The sequence below is a fragment of the Peromyscus leucopus genome, chromosome 5 (assembly GCF_004664715.2).
Source record: "Peromyscus leucopus breed LL Stock chromosome 5, UCI_PerLeu_2.1, whole genome shotgun sequence".
Classification (NCBI taxonomy): domain Eukaryota; kingdom Metazoa; phylum Chordata; class Mammalia; order Rodentia; family Cricetidae; genus Peromyscus; species Peromyscus leucopus.
The window spans coordinates 38,366,665-38,389,316 of record NC_051067.1 but is presented as its reverse complement, the minus strand read 5'-3'; the positions used below and the strand labels follow the sequence as shown (position 1 = coordinate 38,389,316).

Genomic DNA, 22,652 nt, shown 5'->3' with positions numbered 1-22,652 from the left:
TACAAAACTGTCTAGACCAATGTGTTCCGTGAGGGCCATATTGTGTAGGATGTATAGTCTCTGTCACAACTTTGCATCTCTGCAGTTGCCTCATAAAAACTGGCTCACAAATGGACCCCATGTGTACTAATAAAACTTTATTAATAAACACAGGGGCTGAGCTAGATTTGAACTGAGGCTCTTTTTGTAAAATATTGGTGATGTGACTTTGAACATGGCTGATGACTTACTTCCTTTCACCCACATATTTATAGGGACTAGATATCCATGGATCTATAATAATTTCACTTATTTATGTGTATGTGTATATATGTATGATGTATGTGCGTACATGCCTGGATGCCCTGGAGCTGACCATCTGATGTGGGTGCTGGGAACCAAACTCAGGTCTTCTGGAAGAGCAGCCAGTGCTCCTAACTGCTGAGCCATCTCTCCAGCCTCACAGTAACTTATTTTAACAAACTCCTGAGTAGTGTCTATTCTGTCTCAGCTATGGTTCTAAGTACTTTGTAATTCCCACGAACTAAATCCTTATGATATCTCAACGAACTCATTGTTATTATTGTCTCTATTTACAGACTTGGGGGAACTGAGGCATCACAGTTAAATAAGGTGTCCAAGATCACATGACCAGCAAAAGTGAACTTCAGGGCAGGCTTCATCAGTCTAGGTAGCAAGGATGATTATCTAAAACAGTTCTGGACAGGGGAGGCCAGCAGCCATGAAACCAGCTGGCAAACCCTGGAGAGAAGCTGGCACCAAGCCCCTCCAGGAAGGCCCGGTGGGAGAAAGGGGTGTACTGCAAACCCAGCTGGGCAGAGGTAGCATCTTAATTCACACCCTTGGACCTCCAGAACCTGGCCCTGTGCCTACCCACAGAAGCACAAATGCTTTGCTATTGATGATAATCACAAAGTAAACATATCTCTTTAACAATGGTCTAAATAATAAAGAGAAAATGTCCCCTTCAAAGTCCATTAAAAAAAAATGACAAAATTTCAAAGGTCTTTGCAGAGGAGCTCGGTAATACCAGGATGGAGTCTCTATGCCAAGTCAGAAAAGCCTCTGCGAGTCACCCGGTTTTTGAAGGTATCGGAAGGCATGTACTCCCACTTCTGCCATGACATCTGACGCTGTCAGGGAGAATGTGGAAACACACCTCTACCTCCAGGGAAGGAATCAGGAAGTCAAGGGCAGGTGGTAAAGCCAGGAGGACGATGGTCACACCTGTTCACTGGGAAGGAGACGCCGTTTCCCACCATCCCACCTGGGCTCCCACCCCGGATTGTGCCGGTCTTGCCACATACCGGTGTGATGATTGCGGCCACACCAACAGGCTGCTTGAGGACCAGCCCCCGTTTATCCTTGGCAGAGGTATAGATGATGTCTCCATAAATACGACGAGCTTCCTCGGAGAACCATTCTAGGAAAAGGGCTGAATACAGAACTTCTCCCTGGGCCTCTTTCAGTGGCTTTCCCTAAATCAAACCAGAAAAGGTCATGTGCACTGTCTTCCAAAAAAGGAAAGCACAGCTCTGTGTTTCTAAGTTATTTAAAGCTGGGAGAAGAAGAGAAAAGCTCAGAGGCTGCTGAGAAATGACTGCCTTTGGTGCAAGTCTTAGGGATTGGAATGATGGAGGTAAGAAGAATTGCCAGCATATGTTCACAGTAGGGGTGGACACAGAGCACTGTATATTCTAAGGCTTCCCAAATGCTAAATCGTGGTGTGAAATCTGATTCTGTGGACGAACTAATGGTGCATTTTACAAACAAAAATAATGAGGAACACCTGGCGGTGGTGGTGGCACACACCTTTAACCCCAGCACTCGAGAGGCAGAGGCAGGCGGATCTCTGTGAGTTCGAGGCCAGCCTGGTCTACAGAGTGAGATCCAGGACAGGCACCAAAACTACATAGAGAAACCCTGTCTCAAAAAACAAACAAACAAACAACAACAACAACAAAAAAAACAAAGAAAATGAGGAAACTAAAAACGGGTTAATAGAGAAAAATAACTGGGTCATAGCAACTGAAGTTAAAACTACACAAGATCAAGCCAGTCAAAATTCCAACACTGGGGCCCAGAAGCTCCCATGGCTAGCTAGGAGATATAAGCAGTTGATGGCTGGTGGGGGAAGGGTGGCCACGTGTAGGCTGCCCATACCCCAGTGTGTGGCCTCACACCCATGACCAGCACTATCTGGACTAAGGTCACCAAAAGTGAAATGAAGAGGACATGGAACTGGGAGGGGACATGTCAAAGGGATGCCAGGAGAGTCGGAGTGGGGGAAGGGGGAGACTGATAGACTACAAATATATTGTATACATGTATTAAATTCTCAGGAAATACACGAGCAATATTATATTTCAAAAAAGAAAAAAATTGGCTCAGTGGTTAAGAGCACGGGCTACTCTCCCAGAGGACCAGGGTTCGAATCCCAGCGCCCATATGGTGGCTCACAACCATGTGTAACTCCAGTTCCAGGAGGCCCAATGCCCTTTCCTGGCCTCATTTGCACTCACATGTGTACATACATACATACACATGAATAAATAATAGCATAAGTCTTAAAAAAATAAATAAAAAACAGAATGATTAAAAAAATCATTGTTCATATAGCTCCAAACAGACCTATTTCCTAAATATTGACTTTTGTTATTTTTAATTGTATGTGTCTGTGGGGCTGTGTGCGCACATGCGTGCAGGTGCCCACAGAGGTCAGAGGCATTGGATCCCCTGGAGCTGGAGATACAGGCAGTTGTGAGTTGCCTGGTGTGAATTTGGGGAACTGACCTTGGGTCCTCTGTAAGAGTAGTGCACGGTCTCAATTGCCGAGCCATTTCTCCAGGCCTCCAAATCTATTTTTTGCAAGTTAGTAACACATACACTAGAGCACATATATTTTGTTTTAGCAAATGTGTTTTCTGAGCACCATGACAACTCAGTCCCTTTGTCATCGAAGGATTGAACGTTTCTAAGCTGCAGCACACCAGCCAGGGGAGGCCTTGACTGTCTAACCACCAAGCTCTGGTTTAACCACCCCAGGACTCTTCCTCACGGCAGCAAGCTTGTGAACTCACACTCTCGGCTGTGATGATCTTGGCAAGGTCATCCTTATTCTGTATCATTAAGTCATACCATTTGCGGAGCAATGAACTCCTCTCCTAGAAAAGAAATGAGACAGAAGCAAATGAACTGAAGGGAAAGAAAGCCACCCCACAGCCTTCCCCCTCCCAAAGCAGCGGCTGTGTGTGCAGCTCACATGGGGCAGAACAGTTCACTTTCACTGTCTGCTTCACCAGGCTATGGGATGTCTCAATAGCTGGTGAAACACTCTTGGGCTTGTCTCTGGGTGCTGGTCCCAGAAGAGATGAGCATCTGGCAGGGCAAGGGAGTGACAGAAGGGACAAACTGGAGTAAGTTATAATGACACACATGTATGAAGAAGCCACCAGAAAACCAAAGAGGAGGCTGAGGCAGGAGGATTACTTGGACCCAGAATTTTGAGGCAAGCCTGTATCAATTCAATGATGAATATATGTCTGAGGTTGGTGTCATTCTAGAAACAAGACGTGGTCTAGGTGTGGTAGTCCATGTCTCTAATTCCAGCACTTAGAAGGTAGAGGATCTCTGTGAGTTCAAGGCCAACCTGGACTACATTGTGGGTTCTAGGGCAGCCAGGAATACACAGTGGGGAAAAAAGTGTCTGTGTGTGTGTGTGTGTGTGTGTGTGTGTGTGTGTGTGTGTGCACAGACACCAAAACACACATCCAGAAAACACTATCTGAATAAATACAAGGAAACAGCCATCTATAAACCATGTAAAAGTTCTGGAATAAATCCCGCCCTCACAGTCTTCAGAAGGAGCCGCTGTCGGAATGAATACTTGGCTTTAGACTTCAGCTCTAAGACAGGACATTTTTGTTTGTTAAGCTCCCCGGTTGGCAGCCTCTTGTTACGGCAGCTGTAGAATGCTCACAGAGACCCCCCTCCGTTTATGATGAAGTTATGTCCTAATAACCCACCGGTGGTCAACACCATCCCAAGGAGAAAACGCTCCTAACACAAGTGAGCGACTGAGCAGTCTAGCTCAGCAACACAGTGGAAAGTCAAGAGCTTCCTCTCATAGCAAGTTGTCTGGAAGCCATGGCTTGCTGCCGTAGCCTGGCATCAAAAGGGAGACCCCACTGCACATGCATGGCTCAACCAACAAAAGATCAAAAGCCTCAATTCCACTGAAAATGCACTGCTCTTAAACTACCATGATGTGGAAAAATCCTCACTTGACTAATAATTGCCTGTTCACCCTAACTAAGGGGCTGTGTGAACACACAGACTCAAATAGAGCTTCAGAAAGGCGGAGGAGTGGATGGCCACATGGGGCTCCCGCCCCAGGCCCTTCCCTAGACCCACCTAGTCTCTTCAGCCACAACATGACTCACATGTCCGCCTCACAGGGCCTTCAAAAGACTAAACACACCCCTTAGGAAGCACCAGCAACAGTGCTCAGCCTTCAGTTACCCGCAGCCATATTCCCTGAACTGGTGACAGCTCCCTGAGACAGCAGAGGAACAAAAACATGCCAACCCACCTTAGACCCCTGACTTTCAAAACTATGAGGGAAAACTCACATTGCCACAAGTTGCTATGTTTGTGGAGATATTTTTTTCTCTTTTTTTTTTTTTGCAGCAATCTAGGAAACTAGTACATTAGCATTTGAGGTTGTCGATAAATATCAGTTCTCTTCCTCTCGCGCTGTGATGGTTTGAACCTCAAGTGTCCCCACAGGCTCACATGTATTCACCTGGTGCCTAGAGGGTGGGTGGCGCTGTCTTGGAAGGCTGTGGCCCTTTTAGAGGGACAGCTGGGCTGGAGGAGGTGAGCCACAGTGGAGAGGAGGGGGCTTCTGGGTTACTGCCCGGTCCCACTTCTGGTGTTCTCTTCTGCTTCCTGGTGTCTAGTGGCCACATGTGGAGATCCACCATGCGGTCCAGCCACCATGCCATGCCTTTCCCACCGTCATGACCCAAATCCCCCTGAATGGTGAGCCAAATTCAATTCTTCATCCCTTAATTGTTTCTGCTAGGTATTTGGTCACCTGGAAAACTAACTCATCCTCTAGTTCACAAGGAGGAAAAAGGTCGTAAACACATGAAAGACTGAGGTGGATGACAGGGTGTGGGGACCAGTTCTGCTGCTTCAGAGGAGGAAGGAGAATGGAAGCCTGCGTGACGGGCAGGCCCAGAGGCAGACGTTACACATGAGCTAGACCTTCAAGAACACATCGATTGTGGTGGTGGGAGGTGAGGAGCTTCGGGAAGGGAAGTGAGTCCAGACCCGGAGAAGGTAAAGGAGGGTGAGGCTCCTTCCCTGCTTGTCCTCCACTGCTTCCTGCAGGGAATCTGCAGAACTTCCCCCTCAGTAACAATCCAGCACCCGGGAACGCCTCCTTCAAGAACGGAGTTCCCCTAAGAAGTCCGAGGCTCTCGTAATCTTGGAGCTGAAGCATGCTGATGTTTGAAGGACTGAGGCACTTAGGATGGAGGCTACGGTGGAGGACAGGATGATGTTGGCAATTCAGAGGGGTCCTAACACCAGGTAGTTGGTTGCCAAACTACCAACAGGACTAGAAAAGTTCCCTGTACCCCTGCACTGTGAGCCGCTGTGAGTCTGTAAAAAGATGCTAGAGAGTCCAGGGATCAGGTCCGCCCCTTCTCCTCTCCCATCATCCCCATAGCTGAGTGCATGCACAGCCCCTGCAAGTGTGACTTTAATATCTGCCCCTCTAGCCCAGGCTCACCTTCCAAGTCCAGCTCATCTATCTAGACCCTTACCTGGATGACAGTTCATCATCTCAGAGGCAGGGGTCCTGACTGAGCTCTGACATCTCACCCAGCACGGCTCCACTTACATCCTTCCTCAGCAGTGGGTGCTGACTTTACCCTTAACAGCTGCTCAGACCAAAATTGCTGGGGTCATAATTGATTCCTTTCCCATACATCCCTTAATAATACATCAGTGAATACAGTCAGCTCTCGGTTAAACTGCATCCTTTATGGGACCATGTGGCACTACCTCTACCTAGTTTGAGCCGTCATGACCTCCCACCTAAGTCAAGCAATGTCCTCGGCTATGGTTTGAGTGTGTCCCTAACTCCCTAATCCCAGGTGCCGGTGCTGGAGGCTTAAGTCTTCAGTGTGATGCTGATAAAAGGCAGCACCTACTCTGTAGTCTGAATGTCCTTAGAAGGGATTCAAGCAGTACTCATGGGACATGAGTTAGATATATTTTTAATATTTTGTTATCACCGTTATTAAAGGGCACCTAGGTGCCACACAGCACACGTGGAGGCCAGAGGACAACCCGTGGAGTTGGTCTTCTCCTTCCTTCTTTATATGAACTCTGGGGGATTGAACACTTGTTCCCAGATGTGTTCAGCAACTGTTTACCCACTGAGCTAGCTTGATGGAGTTAGTTTTTCCAAAAGTGGGTTCTTAGAAAAGCGAGCTCTACCACCAAATCTGTCTCCAGATTTTTTGATATGATCAGGCATGCCCCTACCACGGTGTCATACGTCATTAGGGTCTTTACCAGAGGCCAAATCCATGAGGACACGCTCATATTGGACTGTGTGTTTGTGTGTGTGTGTGTGTGTGTGTGTGTGTGTGTGTGTGTGTGTGTGTGTGAATCAACAACTGGGTCAACTTGCTATTCTAACTTAATTCATTAATTACAATTATAGATTCAAATGGTAAACTTATTTTTGAATATTTCATCTATTTTTTAATTAATTCTTTGAGAATTTCATGCAGTGTACTTTGACCATATTCTCCCAGACACACCCAACTTTGTGTTCTCTTGTTTTGCTTCTTCGCCTAGCAAATCCAGTTTGTGCTCCCCGTATACTCCGGGATGTGTGGCCTTCCGCTGGAGTGTGGCTGACTTACTGGGGTAAAACTCTCAAAGAAACCGACTCCCCCTCTTCCAGCAGTTGTCAACTGCGGTAGCTCCGTGGTCAGGCATGGGTAGGAAAGTCCCACCTCCCCTCTCTGCTGGGATTTGGTCTAGCGTGGGCTTGCATAGGGCTTGTGCCTGTACTCACAACTGCTCTAAGTTTGTATATGTAGCTGTCCTGCTGAGGTTGAGAGGCACTGTTTCCTTGTGTTCACCCTCCAGCTATGGCTTTTACAGTCTTTCTGCTCCCTCTTCTGAAATGATCCCTGAGCTTTGGGAGGAGGGGGATGCAATGCAGGGATGCTGTACAGATGTCCCAGTTAGGGCTGAACATTCTGCAGTCTTTTATTCTCTGCTCCTTGGCCATTTGCTGGTCTCTGTGTTAATCACCATCTATATAGAAGTAGAAGCTTCTCTGATTAGTATTGAAAGACACATTAATCTATGGGTATAACACAAAGTCATTAGGAATCAGTTTAGTATTATGCCCATTTAGCAGAATAATAGAAGTAGGTTCTCCCAGAGGTTCTTGGCCTGACATTGGTACCAGGTATGGGTTTCATCTTATAGAGTGGGACTTAAATTCAACCAGAAAGTGGTTGGCTCTGCCCATAATGTTCATGCTACTACTTGTACATGGGCATGTCTTGCCAGGCCAGTTGTTATTGTAGCTTGTGGGGTTCATAGCTGGGTAAGATTGATGATTACTTTTCTGCTCTGGTAATGTGCTGTCTTAGGGTTTCTACTGTTATATGCTAAAACTCCATGACAAAAAACAACTTGGGGAGAAAAGGGCTTATTTCATCTTACAGTTCATCATCAAAAGAAGGTAGGGCATGAACTGGAGGTAGAAACCTGGACACGGGAGCTGATGCAGAGACCATGAAGGAGTGCTGCTAACTGACTTGCTCTTTGTAGTTTGCTCGGCCTACTCTCTTATACATCCTAGGACCACGTGCCAGGGGTGGTACCACCTACACTAGGCTAGGCCCTTCCACATCAATCATCAATCATAGACCAATCGGATTTCCTGATTAAGATTCCTTCTTCCCAGATGACCTACCCACCTTGTGTCAAGTTGACAAAGTTAGCCAGCACAATCGACCCCTGGTCAACTTCACACACACACTTAGGCCATGCCTTCTCTTTTTTGCTGTTCTTGGATATCATGTTACTACAAATATCACAAGGTAAAACATTCCTACTTTTATATTCAAAACTTTTCAGTTTCTTTAAAACATCCAGTCTCTCTAAAACATCGAAACTCTCTCTAAAATACCCCCAAATCTCTCTGAAATACCCAGAGTCTCTCTAAATATCCCAAATCTTTGTAAAATTCCCAAGTCTCTTAACTGTAAGCTCCTGCAAAACTAAAATAAGTTCAATACTTCTTTTTTTTTTTTTTTTTTTTTTTTTTGTTTTTTTGAGACAGGGTTTCTCTGTGTAGCTTTGCGCCTTTCCTGGAACTCACTTGGTAGCCCAGGCTGGCCTCGAACTCACAGAGATTCGCCTGGCTCTGCCTCCCGAGTTCTGGGATTAAAGGCATGGGCCACCACCGCCCGGCTCAATACTTCTTATAACCAGGCAGAGTTTCAATCGGATCAGAGAAAACCAAGGTCCAACTGTGCAAAGCTCAATGCCAGACATTTGGCGCTCATGGTCTTGGACTTGGCAGTGGCACTTCTCCAGCTCTGCCATCTACAGCACACACAGCTTATCTCACAGACTCAGGTTGACACCATCGTACTTGATGGCCATCCCACCATCGTATTGGCATCTCCAAAATGCTGAGTTGTCCTGATGCAAATAGGCTGCACTGTCACCAATTGCCTCTCCTGGGCTCTCTTCATGGACTCTGATCCTGCCACATGGTGCCAAGCCTCAACTTTTCTTCATGACCCCTTCAATCCTGGGACTTCTACTAAGTCTGCACCTTCACCCATGGTTCTCCTGGCCTTTCTTCAGGGACTCCAGCCTGCCACACAGCATCAAGCCTCAACTTCTCTCAATGACCCCTCAAGCCTTCAAAACCAGTACCACCTGGGTAACTCTTATACCTTACTAAAGTTGGCTTCCAGCAAGAGGTACAGCCTCATCCAACCCTGGACCATAGTCTCTGTGTGCTGACCCTGAGAAAATACTCACAGAAGATTTCATCTCCCAGTTGCTGCTGTCTGTCTGTCTCCTGGTTTTTTGAGACAGGGTTTCTTTGTTTAGCCTTGGCTGTCCTGGTACTTGCTCTGTAGAGCTTCAAACTCACAGAGATCCTCCTGCCTCTGCCTCCCGAGTGCTGGGATTAAAGGTGTGTGCCACTACACCTGGCTTGCTGGGCTCTTTTTAGTGACCACTAATTTCTCAGCTCCTGCTAACCAGCATTGATTATCCCAGGAAAGCGAACGTTTAGCTTTAGTAGCTCTTCATTCAAAAATAACATAAATGACTTTGATAGAGTTGTTAAGGGACTTTAAAATGTCCCTCTGGAATTTCACAAGCCAGCCCTCCATCATCTGCATTGATCTCAACATTATTTTCCAAGCTCCTACAGAACAGCCCAGCGAGCTCTGAGCACTCAACAGCTTTCCCGAAGTTCCAATGGTACCACAATCCTTCCCAAAACACATGACCAGGTCTGTCACAGCAATCTGTGATCTGGCACTAATTTCTGGCTTAGGGTTTCTATTGCTGTGCTAAAACACCATGACCAAAAGCAGCCTGGGGAGGAAGGAGTTCATTTCATGTTACACTTCCGCATTACAGTCAACCAGCCAAGGAAGTTAGGGCAGGAATCGGGGGCAGGAAGCTGGAGGCAGAAACTGACACAGAGACCATGAAGGAGTGCTGCTGACTAGCTTGCTCCTCATGGTTTGTGCATCCTACCTTCTTATATACCCCAGGACCACCTGCTCAGGGGCAGCCCCACCCACAATCTCACATCAATCAAGAAAATGCCTGACAGCTTGCCTACAGGCCAATCATATTCTTATTAAGATTCCCCTTGCCCAGATGACCCTATTTGTGTCAAGTTGACAGAAAGTCCATCAGCACATGTACATACACTGTCCAGCACTGGGACAGACATAGCCAGTAGAGATGAAGCTTCTAGATCAGGACCAGCTCAATACCTCCATGCCCTATGACTCAAATATGAATTATCTTCGGCAATGGGTCTTACCATCAAGTTCTAGGAGGTAACCAATAGCACCAGCAATGACCTTTAATGACACTAAAATCCTCTTTTTAAAAAAGTCATTGGAAACCTATGACTTCGACTGTAGAAGCGTCCATAGACAGACAGACAGACAGACAGATTTAAAATGAAGTCACTGGCTAACAAGATGGCAATGCCTTTACTAGGTACCACAGGCTAACAAATAAAGAGCCCAGTGCCAGGAATGGGTTACATCTTTTGGGATTGTTGACCACGGACGCCCACAGATCTCCAAACAGTGCAGGCTATTATTAATCTTGGATTTCTGCCAGCTAAATCCATAGGAAAAACAAAATTATTTGCCTTATAAAGTTAGCCTGCCTCAGGAGTTTCCTTATTAACAAAAACAAACAACAAAAGCAGGCCAATAGCTCCTCTCAACAGGTCTGTCTCTACCACTGCCCTCCTAGGTCTCCCATCAGCACCAGGACGGGAGTCTCCCTGCCACCACACCCAGTCAAAGTAAACCTGAAGTCTTTGGGTGGTCCACAGGTCCCAGCTGAAGCAGCTCCTTCCTCCCCGACCTCTCTGACAGCTTCCTGCATGTCCTCCCACTACGGGCCACAAGCGCCTCCTTGCTGTTCTGGAAGCCAAGTAGCCACGTTCCTGAGTTGTTTAGGATTTCCCCTCACCTCTCTTAGTCCTTATATCCTCAGGAAGACTGACCTTGATGTAATAGGGGGAAATGTGTCCCCTCTAAGAGTGAGGTGTTCAAGTCTGGACCCACCTCACCAGTGCCTGAGAATGAGACTGTGCTTGGAGACAAAGTTTAAAGAGGTGATTAAGCTCAGCTAGGTCACAGGTCAACAAGTGGCCCCAGAAGAACGTGAGGGTGACAGAACCGAGAACGATGTCTACACGCATGGAAGGGAGGCCTTAGGAGAAACCAGGCCTGCTGCCATCTTGACCTCGGTCTTAAGGCTTCTATTGCTGCAACCAAACACCATGAGCACAAAGCAAGCGGGGAGGAAATGGTTTATCTGGCTTACACTTCCACACTGAAGTTCATCATTGAAGGAAGTCAGGACAGGAACTCAAACAGGGCAGGAACCTGTGGGCAGGAGCTGATGCAGAGGCCACGAAGGGGCGCTGCTTACTGGCTTCCTCCCCATGGCTTGCTCAGCCTGCTTTCTTACAGAACCCAGGACCACCAGCCCAGGAATGGCACCACTCACCATGGGCTGGGCCCTCCCCCATTGATCACTAATTAAGAAAATGCCTGACAGACTTGCCTATGACCTGATCTTATGGAGGCATTTTCTTAACTGAAGCTCCTTCCTCTCAGATGACTTTAGCTTGTGTCAAGTTGACATAAAACTAGTCAGTCCAACCCCTGACTTCTAGCCTCCAGAATTGCAGGGAGACACGATTCTGTCACATCAGCCACCCAAACGGTACTTTGCTGTGACATCCTCACAGACCCGTACACATGATCACACTCTGTTCTGCACCTTGACCTTCCCTCTGACCTCTGACCTCTGGGCCTGCCTCTGCCTTTGTCCCTCACATTATTCATCACCTCCAGCACACTTCCTGGCTGAGGTAGGTGTTTATTGCTTTCAGTTTGGATCCTCCAAACACACACATCATAGGAGCTTTGTAAGGGGCTGGATTTTTTTTTTTTTTAAGATTTATTTACTTTTATTTTACGTATATGAGCATTTGCCTGCACATACACATGTGTACCTTCTGAGTATCTGCGACTCCCTGGAACTGGAGTTACAGACTGTTAATCGTCACCATGGGAGGGCTGAGAACTGAACCCAGAAATTCTGCAAGTGCCTCTTAATGGCTGAACCATATCTCCAGCATGCCCCCACCCCAGCATTCCAAGCATCCCCCGAAGTATGTGACAGGTAGCTGGTGCTCAGTAACTACCCACTGGTGGGTGGATGTTAAGACTCTGGTGCTTGTACCCCTATCACTAGGCACCTATCTTCAGAGAGGCAGTGAATGATAGGGAAGCCATGATTTCGCGGAGCTGGCTGCAGGTGTAATATCATAAACGAAGGAGGAAGACTTTCTAACGCAGTTTTCTGTCTTACCATCTGTCCCCATTGTCCATACATCTGTTAGTAAGTGGCAGCCCTTGCCCATTAAGACTGAAAATCAGAGAATGCACCTGGATGTTCCCCTCCCCTGAGCAAAGCTCTCACATCCTTTCTCAGTGTCCTTGACACAACTCCTAGACACACACACACACACACACACACACACACACACACAGAGCTCCACATGCAGCCTACACATACAGATGTACAGCCCCCAAATACAGCTCCCATATACAGCACTCTCTCTCCCTCCCCCTTACACACACACACACACACACACACACACACACACACACACACACACACACACACACACACACACACGGGCTAACATTATTCAGCTCACTTTTATTATGCACCCCTGTCGGTCTCTCTTCCTTGAGATTTGAAAACAGGGGATCTGACATTCGTGGTGGGCACCGACCCCAAGCTCCAAACTTATTTGTATCTTTTTGTTGTTGCTCTGGCTTTCTGCACTGTGCACCCCAGCGAACTAGGGTGGGGGGTGTCACGGGCTGGTTTCACTTGGGGTATCGGCCTCCCACTAGGCCGGGAGCCAACGTCCGACGGCGCTCTCACCTTGACCGAGACCCCTTTCCAGCTGCAGAAGGCATCGTAGGCGGCGCGCACGGCGGCGCGGGCCTCGGGCACCCCGCAGTCGGCCACGGTGCCCAGCGTGGCGCCGCTGGCCGGGTCCTGCACGGGGAAGGTGGCGGGGGCCGGGAGCCAGCGGCCTCCCACGAAGCTGTCCCCGCGGAGGAGGTCGGCGGGGAGGCCAGCGGGGCCGCGGGCGTAGCTGCGACACTGGGCTCCTGCGGACGCCGGGCGGAGGCAGCGGCCGGGAGGCGGCAGCGCCAGGCGCGCGGCCCAGAAACTCCGCAGCAGAGAGCAGGTCGCCATGGCCCCGCAGTGGCGGCGACAGAGGCAAGGGACAGGCAAGCGGGCTCGCAGGAGCTCAGGGGTCGCGGGGAAGCGGGAGCGCGGCGGCGGGGACGCGCAGGGCGGCGGGGACGGCGGCGGGGGATGGCGGGGACGCCGAGAGCGCCCCCTCTCTGTGCTCCTGGAGCTGCATGGTCCTTAACCGGCCTGTGCTCCCGGGGCGCCCTTCTCCAGGGCCTGGAAGCGAAAAGACTCCTACTAAGATGAACTTGCACACCTAAGTTAACCTTTCCCGCTGTCCGGTGCTCACCTGTCATTTCTAAGGCCTTCACGGTGACAGGAGAACCTTCTGTTCCCCTGTTCCCCAGCCCCAGCAATCTGCTCTCGGTGTAGAGATGGCACCAAGGCTAAAATCGAGGTTCCACACGCTGCAGCTCCTGAACACCGGGACTGGGAACCATTGTTTAATGAGACTCAGCAGTCGGCCCCTTGAATGCTTTTCTTCATATCCCGTTCATGAATTTGGAGCAGAGCGCTCCTGAGCACCGGGATTTGGGGCAACCACTCAACCGGGGTCGAAGTGAGGCTCAGGGGTTCCTCTTGATGCTTTTCTACATATTTCCTCTGTTGGGCCTTTGCAAGTAGATTGGGATGCTGTATGTCCTAGCTGCTGTAGGTCGAGCAACTAGCAAGGCTGAATGAAGTCTGGCCAATTAGTAACTGGAAGCAATCAAGGCCCATGCCTTTAATTCCAGGATTTTGGGAGGCAGAGGTAGGAGCTGCTCTATGAGTTCAAGGTCAGCCAGGGCTACTTAGTGAGACCCTGTTTAAAAAAATGTCAACCAGAGTGTGAGGATTGCCTGAGCCCTTAGTTCATCATTGTATCTCTGTAGCTTGAGGTTTTTCTGCCTTGCCCACAGTCAGGACAAATCCCTGCCACCCGCCAGTCCCACAGCCGCTCAGACCCAACCAAGTAAACACAGAGACTTATTTTGCTTGCAAACTGTATGGCCGTGGCAGGCTTCTTGCTAACTGTTCCTTTATCTTAAATTAATCCATTTCTACAAATCTATACCTCGCCACGTGGCTGGTGGCTTATCGGCGTCTTCACAGGCTGCTGGTCATGGCGGCGGCTGCAGCATCTCTGGTCATTGCGGCGGCTGCAGCATCTCTGGTCATTGCGGCGGCTGCAGCGTCTCCTTCTGCCCTCCTGTCCTTTTATTTCTCCTCTCTGCTAGTCCCGCCTATCTTTCCTGCCTAGCCACGGCCGATCAGGTTTTATTTATTGACCAATCAGAGCAACTTGACATACAGACCATCCCCCAGCACAGCCAAGTGCAGACCATCTCAAACACCTGCACTCAGGCCCATGGTCCTAATCATCCTCTATGCGGACCTGCTGGGTAACGCCACAAGGAACCCAAGAAGGGCTCCCACAGGACATACAAATCATCCCACAGCACTTCCCCCTTTTTTTTTTTTTTTTTTTTTTAAAAAAAAAAAAGGAAGGTTTTAACTTTTGCACATCTCCAAAGCCATCTTGGTATATTTGGGAATTTGGGCGTAGCTTCTCTTAACTACTTCCTGCTGGAGGGGGGCGCTGTATCTTATGGGGATGCAAAGAATATTTAAGGATCATGGAGTAGTCCGTGAGGCTGTATCGTCTGAGCCAGTTGCCTTGAAACAATTCTGGATGTTGAATCATCTGGGGGTCTTGGCTGGTCAAACCTGATGTGTCTTAATCTGGAACAAATCCATAGCCTCTGGCTTTCTGTGGAAACAAAAGCAGAGTCTCCTTTCCAAAGTAACACATCCTTATATCCAAATTTTAAAGTCAAAGTATCTTTAATATATACATATTTGTTTAACTCAACATCTTTTACGATCAAATGTTTTTCTGCAGTTAAATATCCCAAAGACAATATAATCCAAACTCTCTGTGTGATATCCATCTTTACATGGCTTATTTTTTATATGAGGCCTCTGCAAGTGGCACATTAAGCTGCGTGGTGGATTTAGCCTTTGCTAGTTACAAAACAAAAAAGGTTTCTGGGCTACACGCTGCTTGGATAAAAGCACAGACCCACGATGGCTCCCAGAGCTGGTGGAAAATGTACCACCGCCATGTTGGGAAGCTGAAGGGGGTGGAGCCAGCAGCCACAGAGCTGTTTCAGGCTTAGAAGGCTACAGTTTAAAGCAATAAGTTTGCAATAAGACAGATTCAGATGGAACAAGACTTTAAATGCTTTACAATGTGTGTAAAAATGTACATAGGCTTGGAAGAGAGAGGAAAAGGAACATAGACAGTTATATAAAGAAATAGAAAGTTTAAAAAAAATAAAGTCTTTAAAGAGAAAGTAAAAGTAATATAAAAAATAAGCCATGTAAAGATGGATATCACACAGAGAGTTTGGATTATATTGTCTTTGGGATATTTAACTAGTGCTGTGGGATGATTTGTATGTCCTGTGGGAGCCCTTCTTGGGTTCCTTGTGGCGTTACCTAGCAGGTCCGTATAGAGGATGATTAGGACCATGGGCCTGAGTGCAGGTGTTTGAGATGGTCTGCACTTGGCTGTGCTGGGGGATGGTCTGTATGTCAAGTTGCTCTGATTGGTCAATAAATAAAACCTGATCGGCCGTGGCTAGGCAGGAAAGATAGGCGGGACTAGCAGAGAGGAGAAATAAAAGGACAGGAGGGCAGAAGGAGACGCTGCAGCCGCCGCAATGACCAGAGATGCTGCAGCCGCCGCCATGACCAGCAGCCTGTGAAGACGCCGATAAGCCACCAGCCACGTGGTGAGGTATAGATTTGTAGAAATGGATTAATTTAAGATAAAGGAACAGTTAGCAAGAAGCCTGCCACGGCCGGCCATACAGTTTGCAAGCAAAATAAGTCTCTGTGTTTACTTGGTTGGGTTTGAGCGGCTGTGGGACTGGCGGGTGACAAGGATTTGTCCTGACTGTGGGCAAGGCGGAAAACTCAAGCTACAATTGGCGCCCGAACGTGGGGCTAAAGAAAAAAAGGGAAGAAAAAAAAAGGGACTAAAGAAAAAGGACAAAGTCCCTTAACCAAGAGGCGCTCCAATAAAGTGTGATCTGAGAAGAATCCTCGCGTGGTGGTAAAGAGGATTCAGAACTCAACACACGGAGCGGTGACGTCGGTAAGTTCTCCAGGAACGGTGACGTCGGTAAACGCCCCACAGTTCCTAATTCTCTCTCTCAAATGAGCGGCAGCCACCGGTTTGAGTTACTGGCAGGTTCCTGGCATGTGTGCTTGACATGCAGTATGGCGGGAATGAGGCCTCTGCAAGTGGCACATTAAGCTGCGTGGTGGATTTAGCCTTTGCTAGTTACAAAACAAAAAAGGTTTCTGGGCTACACGCTGCTTGGATAAAAGCACAGACCCACGATGGCTCCCAGAGCTGGTGGAAAATGTACCACCGCCATGTTGGGAAGCTGAAGGGGGTGGAGCCAGCAGCCACGGAGCTGTTTCAGGCTTAGAAGGCTACAGTTTAAAGCAATAAGTTTGCAGTAAGACAGATTCAGATGGAACAAGACTTTAAATGCTTTACAATGTGTGTAAAAATGTACATAGGCTTGGAAGAGAGAGGAAAAGGAACATAGACAGTTATATAAAGAAATAGAAAGTTTAAAAACAAATGAACAGGGATAAAGGCCGGTGTTATAAAAAAAAATACTAAAGAAAAACTCAGGCTACATATCTCCTTTTAGACTAAGGAAGCAACAAGTCTCAAATATTTTGGATTAATATGGATTTTTATATGATGATAAGCTTTTAAGGTTATAAAGGTCTATTTAGATTAACAAAAGCTGATTTAAGATATATCATATAGATATATATGATTTAAGATATATATCTAACTCTTTTGCCTCTGCTAAATGTTTAAGACCAAGCTACTAGAAATTTAGATAAGTAACAACATATGTTTGATAAGTAAGGTATATTTGATAAATAAGATTTGTTTGATAAATAAGGTACTGTGGTGGTTTGAAAGAAAATGGCCCCCAAAGGGAGTGGCACTATTAGGAGGTGTGGCCTTGTTGGCGGAAGTGTGTCACTGTGGAGGTGGGCTTTGAGGTCTCATATTGCTCAAGCCACGCCCAGTGAGATAGACTACTTCCTGTTGCCTGTGGGATCCACTACCATGTCTGCCTGCATGCCATGATGCTCCCCACCATGATAATGGACTAAACCTCTGAAACTGTAAGCTGCCTCTTCAATTAAATGTTTTCCTTTATAAGAAAAAAAAAAGAGTGTGATGATTGAACATAGCGCGGTCACCTTAAACAGCATCTTCATCCTGCTGTTACACCTGTACCCCGAACTCTACAGCATCAAGGATCCCCAAGTTAATTTGGATATAAGAAATAGCAGGTCTGTGCTCAGAATATGTGGGGTCAAATGCAACTCAACCCTGTGCATTATTTTAAGATCCCAAGATTAAACATTTCCTCATGATCAATTACTATAAATTGTGTGAGTGTCTTGCTGGCCTTTCTAGAATATACAGGTTCTTCATTTTAAAAAGATAATAATAATATTATTATTATTAAGGAAACATGTTATTGTGTACCCTAGTAGAAGGAAGACCTACATCTCACAGCCTTCCTTCCTAGAGTTCTGGAATTACAGGCAAGTGCTACATGCCCCAGTTAGGATACTGCATTTGGAAAATGCCTAGGATGTCCTTTTAACTGTTGACTTTGTCTTCTGCTGAGTCAGAGCCTCCCAGCCTTGTGCCAGTCACATCTGGCAGAAGATCTAACAGCAGCATTTAATTGTGTGTGCAGAGTGGGTGTGCACATGTATGTGCCTGTGTTCGTTTGTTTACTATTTTGTCCTGTATTTTATTGAGGGAATTCCAGGTCAAGGTAAGCAGGGCCTCGGGTGCTATCACAAGCGGCTGGCCTGGCTGCCTGCCGCCTGCAGGGGGAGCTCTGCTGACGGCCCATTCTACCTTCTCTGGGCATTCCTGCCTGCTGCCTGCAGGGGGAGCTCTGCTGACGGCCCATTCTACCTTCTCTGGGCATTCCTGCCTGCTGCCTGCAGGGGGAGCTCTGCTGACGGCCCATTCTACCTTCTCTGGGCATTCCTGCCTGCTGCCTGCAGGGGGAGCTCTGCTGACGGCCCATTCTACCTTCTCTGGGCATTCCTTCAGAGCGGGTCTTAATCACTGTAGGCCACAAACTTGAAATCAGCTGTGCATCTCAGGTTCCAGCCCTGAATTATTTGCTCCAGTGTAGGATTTATTCTCTCTTTCTCTCTGTCTCTGTCTCTCTGTCTCTGTCTCTCTCTGTTTCTCTCTCTCTCTTTCTCTCTGTCTCTCTGCCTCTCTCTTTCTCTTCCTCCCTCCTTCCCTCCCTCTCCCTCTCCCTCTCCCTCTCCCTCCCTCCCACCTTCCCTTCCTCTCTCTCCCACCTATCCTCCCTCTCCAACTTAAAACAAACAAACAAACCAGAAATAAAAACCAGGATTTCATTCTGTAACCAAAGCTGACCTGAAAGGCACTATGTAGTACAGGCTGGCCTTGAACTCAGAAAATCCACAGAATTCATCAGTCTCCCAAGTGCTGGGGTTATAGGCCTGTGTCGCCACCCTGGCTTGAGAAGCTGTTTCAAATTCTTCCTGTCCCCCTTCTCAGCTGACTTGCCCACCTAGGATCTTATCACTCTCAGTGTTTATTTCTTTTAAAGTGAGAAGGGAAAAGAAACCCCGATTTGGGTATAATCCCGCTATATTATCTTCACACCAACGCAGTAGTCAAATCATCATTTATTTACTTGTTTGCTGAAGGAGGGAGCTCGCCAAGGCAACAGTCTCCGTAGTCTGAGAAGTGACGCTCCCCGATTCCCACACTGTTTTGTCGTCGTCCCGTCCCCCCCCCCCCCGTACACACACACACACACACACACACACACACACACACACACACACACCCCGAGAGCCCCGTGTGGAGTGGGAACAATTCTCTCCAGCCTCCTAGAGTACTTCTCTGGCGGCTCCTAGATCGTGGATAGGTATGCTCACTAGGACCCATGGGAGAAATGCACTGGGGGTGGGGGTGAGGGGGTGGGAGTGGAGGGGGTGGGGGCGGGGTTTTCGCTTTTCTTCTTATGTTCTTGGGCACCATTAGTTTCCAGTTCCTGGCTTTTAAAATGTATTTATTTGTGTGGAGGAGGGGGAGGGTTGCCAGAGTCGGTGAGAACCTTCTCCTTCTACCACGTGGGGCCCAGGGATTGGACTGGGCAGCAAGCCCTTTACCTGCTGAGCTGTCTCTAAGGCCCCAGCTCCGGCTTGGTCCACCCTCTCCCCCAGCTGCTGTCATGGTCCCGTAGTGGCAGTGGCATATGTCCTGGAGAAATGAGCTGCTGTCGTCTGGACACTAAAAGTATACCTAAAGCGGGCCCTGGGGGCTCACGCCTGCATTCCCAGCGTGGGGAGGTAGAGGCAAGAGCTCGAGAACTCAAGGTACGGGCTGGGAAGATGGCCTAGTGGGTACAAATGCTTGCCTCACAAGCTTAAGGGCCAAGTTCAATCCCCAGAACCGTGTAAAAAGGGGGATGCGGTAGCACATGTCTGTCAATTCCACCGCTCTAATAGCAAGATGGGAGGTGAAGGCAGGTAAGCCATCTGGAAGCACCAGTAGGCCTGGAATACTCAGAGAAGCAGACCCTGCCTCGAGAGGAACCCTGCCTCAACAAAGTGTGTGGTGTGTGTGTGTGTGTGTGTGTGTGTGTGTGTGTGTGTGTGTGTGTGTGTGTGTGTGTGTGTGGTGTGTGTGTGTTTCCTGAAACTTGTCGTCTGACCTTCATAGGTATACCTGCATTCAAACTCATAGATAAACACACACACACACACACACACACACACCACACACTTAAAAAAAAAAAGAAATCAAGGCATAACTCAGCTACATAGGGAGTCTGAGAACGGCCTAAAGTCATGTGTGCCTTATAAAAAAATATTGCACCTCCTTTATCTGCACTTGAAGTCTTGCTTTCATTTCACAGCCTCCATCCCATTTTGCTTTGTATCCATATTTAAACTTTTAGAAATGATCTTATACTGACTACCTGAATGCAAAGTCTTTTTCTTGATTAAAAATAAATCAATAAGTGGGTTTGGGCTGTAGCTCAGTGGTAGGACATTTGCATAGAATGAAGGAAACTCTGGATTTGATCCTCTGCACTACAAAACCCAAACAAAACAAGAATTAATGAGGAAAAATAATAGAAATCCATAGTGAATTTGAGTGGGAAAGTTCTTTCTGAAGAATAGTTGTGAACATATTATATCCTTACCGTATACTAATCTCCATGAAAAATGCATTGTAGCCGGGCAGAGGTGGCACATGCCTTTAATCCTAGCACTTGGGAGGCAGAGCCAGGTGGATCTCTGTGAGTTCAAGGCCAGCTTGGTCTACAGAGCGAGTTCCAGGACAGGCACCAAAACTACATAGAGAAACCCTGTCTCGAAACACTCCCTCCCCCACAATGCATTGTATATTTCCTCATCTGATGTTCACAATGGCCCATAGGGTGGAAACTATCATTATCTCCAAGTCATAGAGAAGCAGAAGCGTATTTTAATAACTTGCACGTGGTTTCTCACTGAGCCTAGAGCTCAGATTTAATTAGGCTAGCTGACCAACGAACTTCCGGGATCTGCCTGCTCCTGCCTCCCCAGCACTGGGGTTATGGATGCACAGTAGTGTGCCTGGCTTTTACATGATGATAAGGATTGGGACTTGGGACCTCATGCTTGTGTTTTAAAGACCAAGCCATCTCCCCAGCATTTCAGGCAGTTTTCTTTATACTGAGAACTATAGATTAGCCTTCTCTTAAAGTCACAGCTTTAAGAGAAACATGTAATCCTGTTTTCATGGTTACAAAATAACACAAACTTTATAAAAACTCAAAACAATATTATCACATAACCATCACATTGTACTAAGTGAGGAATTCCTTTTTATTGCAGTATGTATGTGTGTGTGTTGTGTGTGTGTGTATAGTCATTCTAACCTTGAAATGTATAAAATACACAAGAAATCTGAGATTAGTATTGCTTAGTAAATGGAACCCATTCTTTTCTTTGGTGCTCTGGCTTGGTTTTCTGATATCTGCTTAGCCCTTTTAGGCAGGATTTTTTTCCTGGTGATCCTTGGCAGTCCTCTTTCGGCTCTCTTTTTTTGTTGTTTTAAGGTTGTTATTACATTTATTTACTTGTATATGTGAGTGGGGAATCAATTCTCTACTTCTACCGTGTGCACCCTGGGTATTGAACTCAAGTTATCAGGCTTGGCAGCAAATGCCTTTAGACACAGAGCCATCTTGTCAGCCCTGCTGTTTTTAAGGAAAGGTCTCAGTGTAGTCCAGGTTAGCCTCAGACTCCTGTAAGCCATCCTGTCTCAGCCTCCAGAATGCTGGGATTACAGTGTCAGCCGCCACACCTGATTTCTGTTATTGATGGGCCCCTCTTGGGTGCTCCTAAGTTCACTAAAGTCCCCCGGTAGTGTCACTACCACCTCACCTGCAGACTTTAGCAGGATCAGAATGAGGGGAACCACCTCAGACTTCTGCAAGCAGAGTGGTCTGGCGGACTCCCCCCCCCCCCCCAGATTGTGTGGACGAAGCAACTGGTTCCCACTTGAGTTGATTGTCATGTCAGGAGGGATGTTGAGTCAGGAAGTCAGTTCTTTGGGGTTTTATTTTCTTTTGTATAGAGAGCTAAAATTCTAGACTTATATGTGAATTTACTGGCTTAAAAAAAGTTAAGTCTGGCTAGGTATCCTGGCTCATAACTACAGTTGGAACACTGGGGGGTAGAAGCAGGAGAACCTGGAATTTAAAAGTCATCCTTGGCTACCTAATAAGGTCAGAGCTGTTCTGGCATCCATGAGATCCCATTGACAAAACCAAAAGCAAGCAAGGCGGTGTAAGTTTATAAACACCCTCATGGCCAAATTAAACATAACAAAACAAAACGCTGACTTCTTGCTTATGGCTTAAAAGTAATGAGTCGTCAGGGCCAGTGTCCTTAGACGGGGAGAACTACAGAATTCATTTCTTGGGGGTTACATGGGGCTGAGTTAAGATCACAAAACAAAGGCTGCCTGGCAGACAGCCGACTCAAATTATGCCGTCTTTTGTTCATTCATCTCTTCCCCTGGCGTAGCCTGACAGTGAATGCTGTTTCCCCCAGTCCTTTGGGATTGCGCCGCGGCGGCTTTCAGCACTTACAATGCATCGTTCGGGTGTTAAGATCACCATCATTTCCGTCCATGAATGACCTGAATTGCTTCTCTTGTTCTGCCTGTTGCTGACTGGCTACTTCAGGATGAGTATGTTCTGAGCCCAGCATTGTCCAGACCCTTGTCTCTTTGCCCTAATCTGCTTCCTGCCTCCACCTCCCAGGTGCAGTCAGTATCTTTGGGCTGCAGGAATCCTTCCTTGCAACACATCTCAGGTAAGTCCTGTTGGAAGAGCCAGAGTAGAAGGCCAGGAGTGGCTGGGGTTGTGTAACACAGACAAGTGTCA

The 22,652-nt window shown here is 47.4% G+C and overlaps 2 protein-coding genes across 2 annotated transcripts in view; one reads left to right on the top strand and one right to left on the bottom strand.

Moving 5' to 3' along the window:
* Aldh5a1 (aldehyde dehydrogenase 5 family member A1) overlaps window positions 1–13,235 on the bottom strand; it is a 31,126-nt gene extending 17,891 nt beyond the window's left edge. The window contains exons 1-3 of the mRNA XM_028880772.2: window positions 12,793–13,235; window positions 3,081–3,164; window positions 1,308–1,478 (exon numbers count right to left, since the gene is read on the bottom strand). Coding sequence (XP_028736605.1) covers window positions 1,308–1,478; window positions 3,081–3,164; window positions 12,793–13,113 — 576 coding nt within the window. The 5' untranslated portion in view covers window positions 13,114–13,235. The remainder of the gene's footprint in view (window positions 1–1,307; window positions 1,479–3,080; window positions 3,165–12,792) is intronic.
* Window positions 13,236–20,569: 7,334 nt separating this feature from the next.
* Gpld1 (glycosylphosphatidylinositol specific phospholipase D1) overlaps window positions 20,570–22,652 on the top strand; it is a 52,074-nt gene continuing 49,991 nt past the window's right edge. The window contains exon 1 of the mRNA XM_028880763.2: window positions 20,570–22,581. The gene's annotated coding sequence lies outside the window, so the exon portion shown is untranslated. The remainder of the gene's footprint in view (window positions 22,582–22,652) is intronic.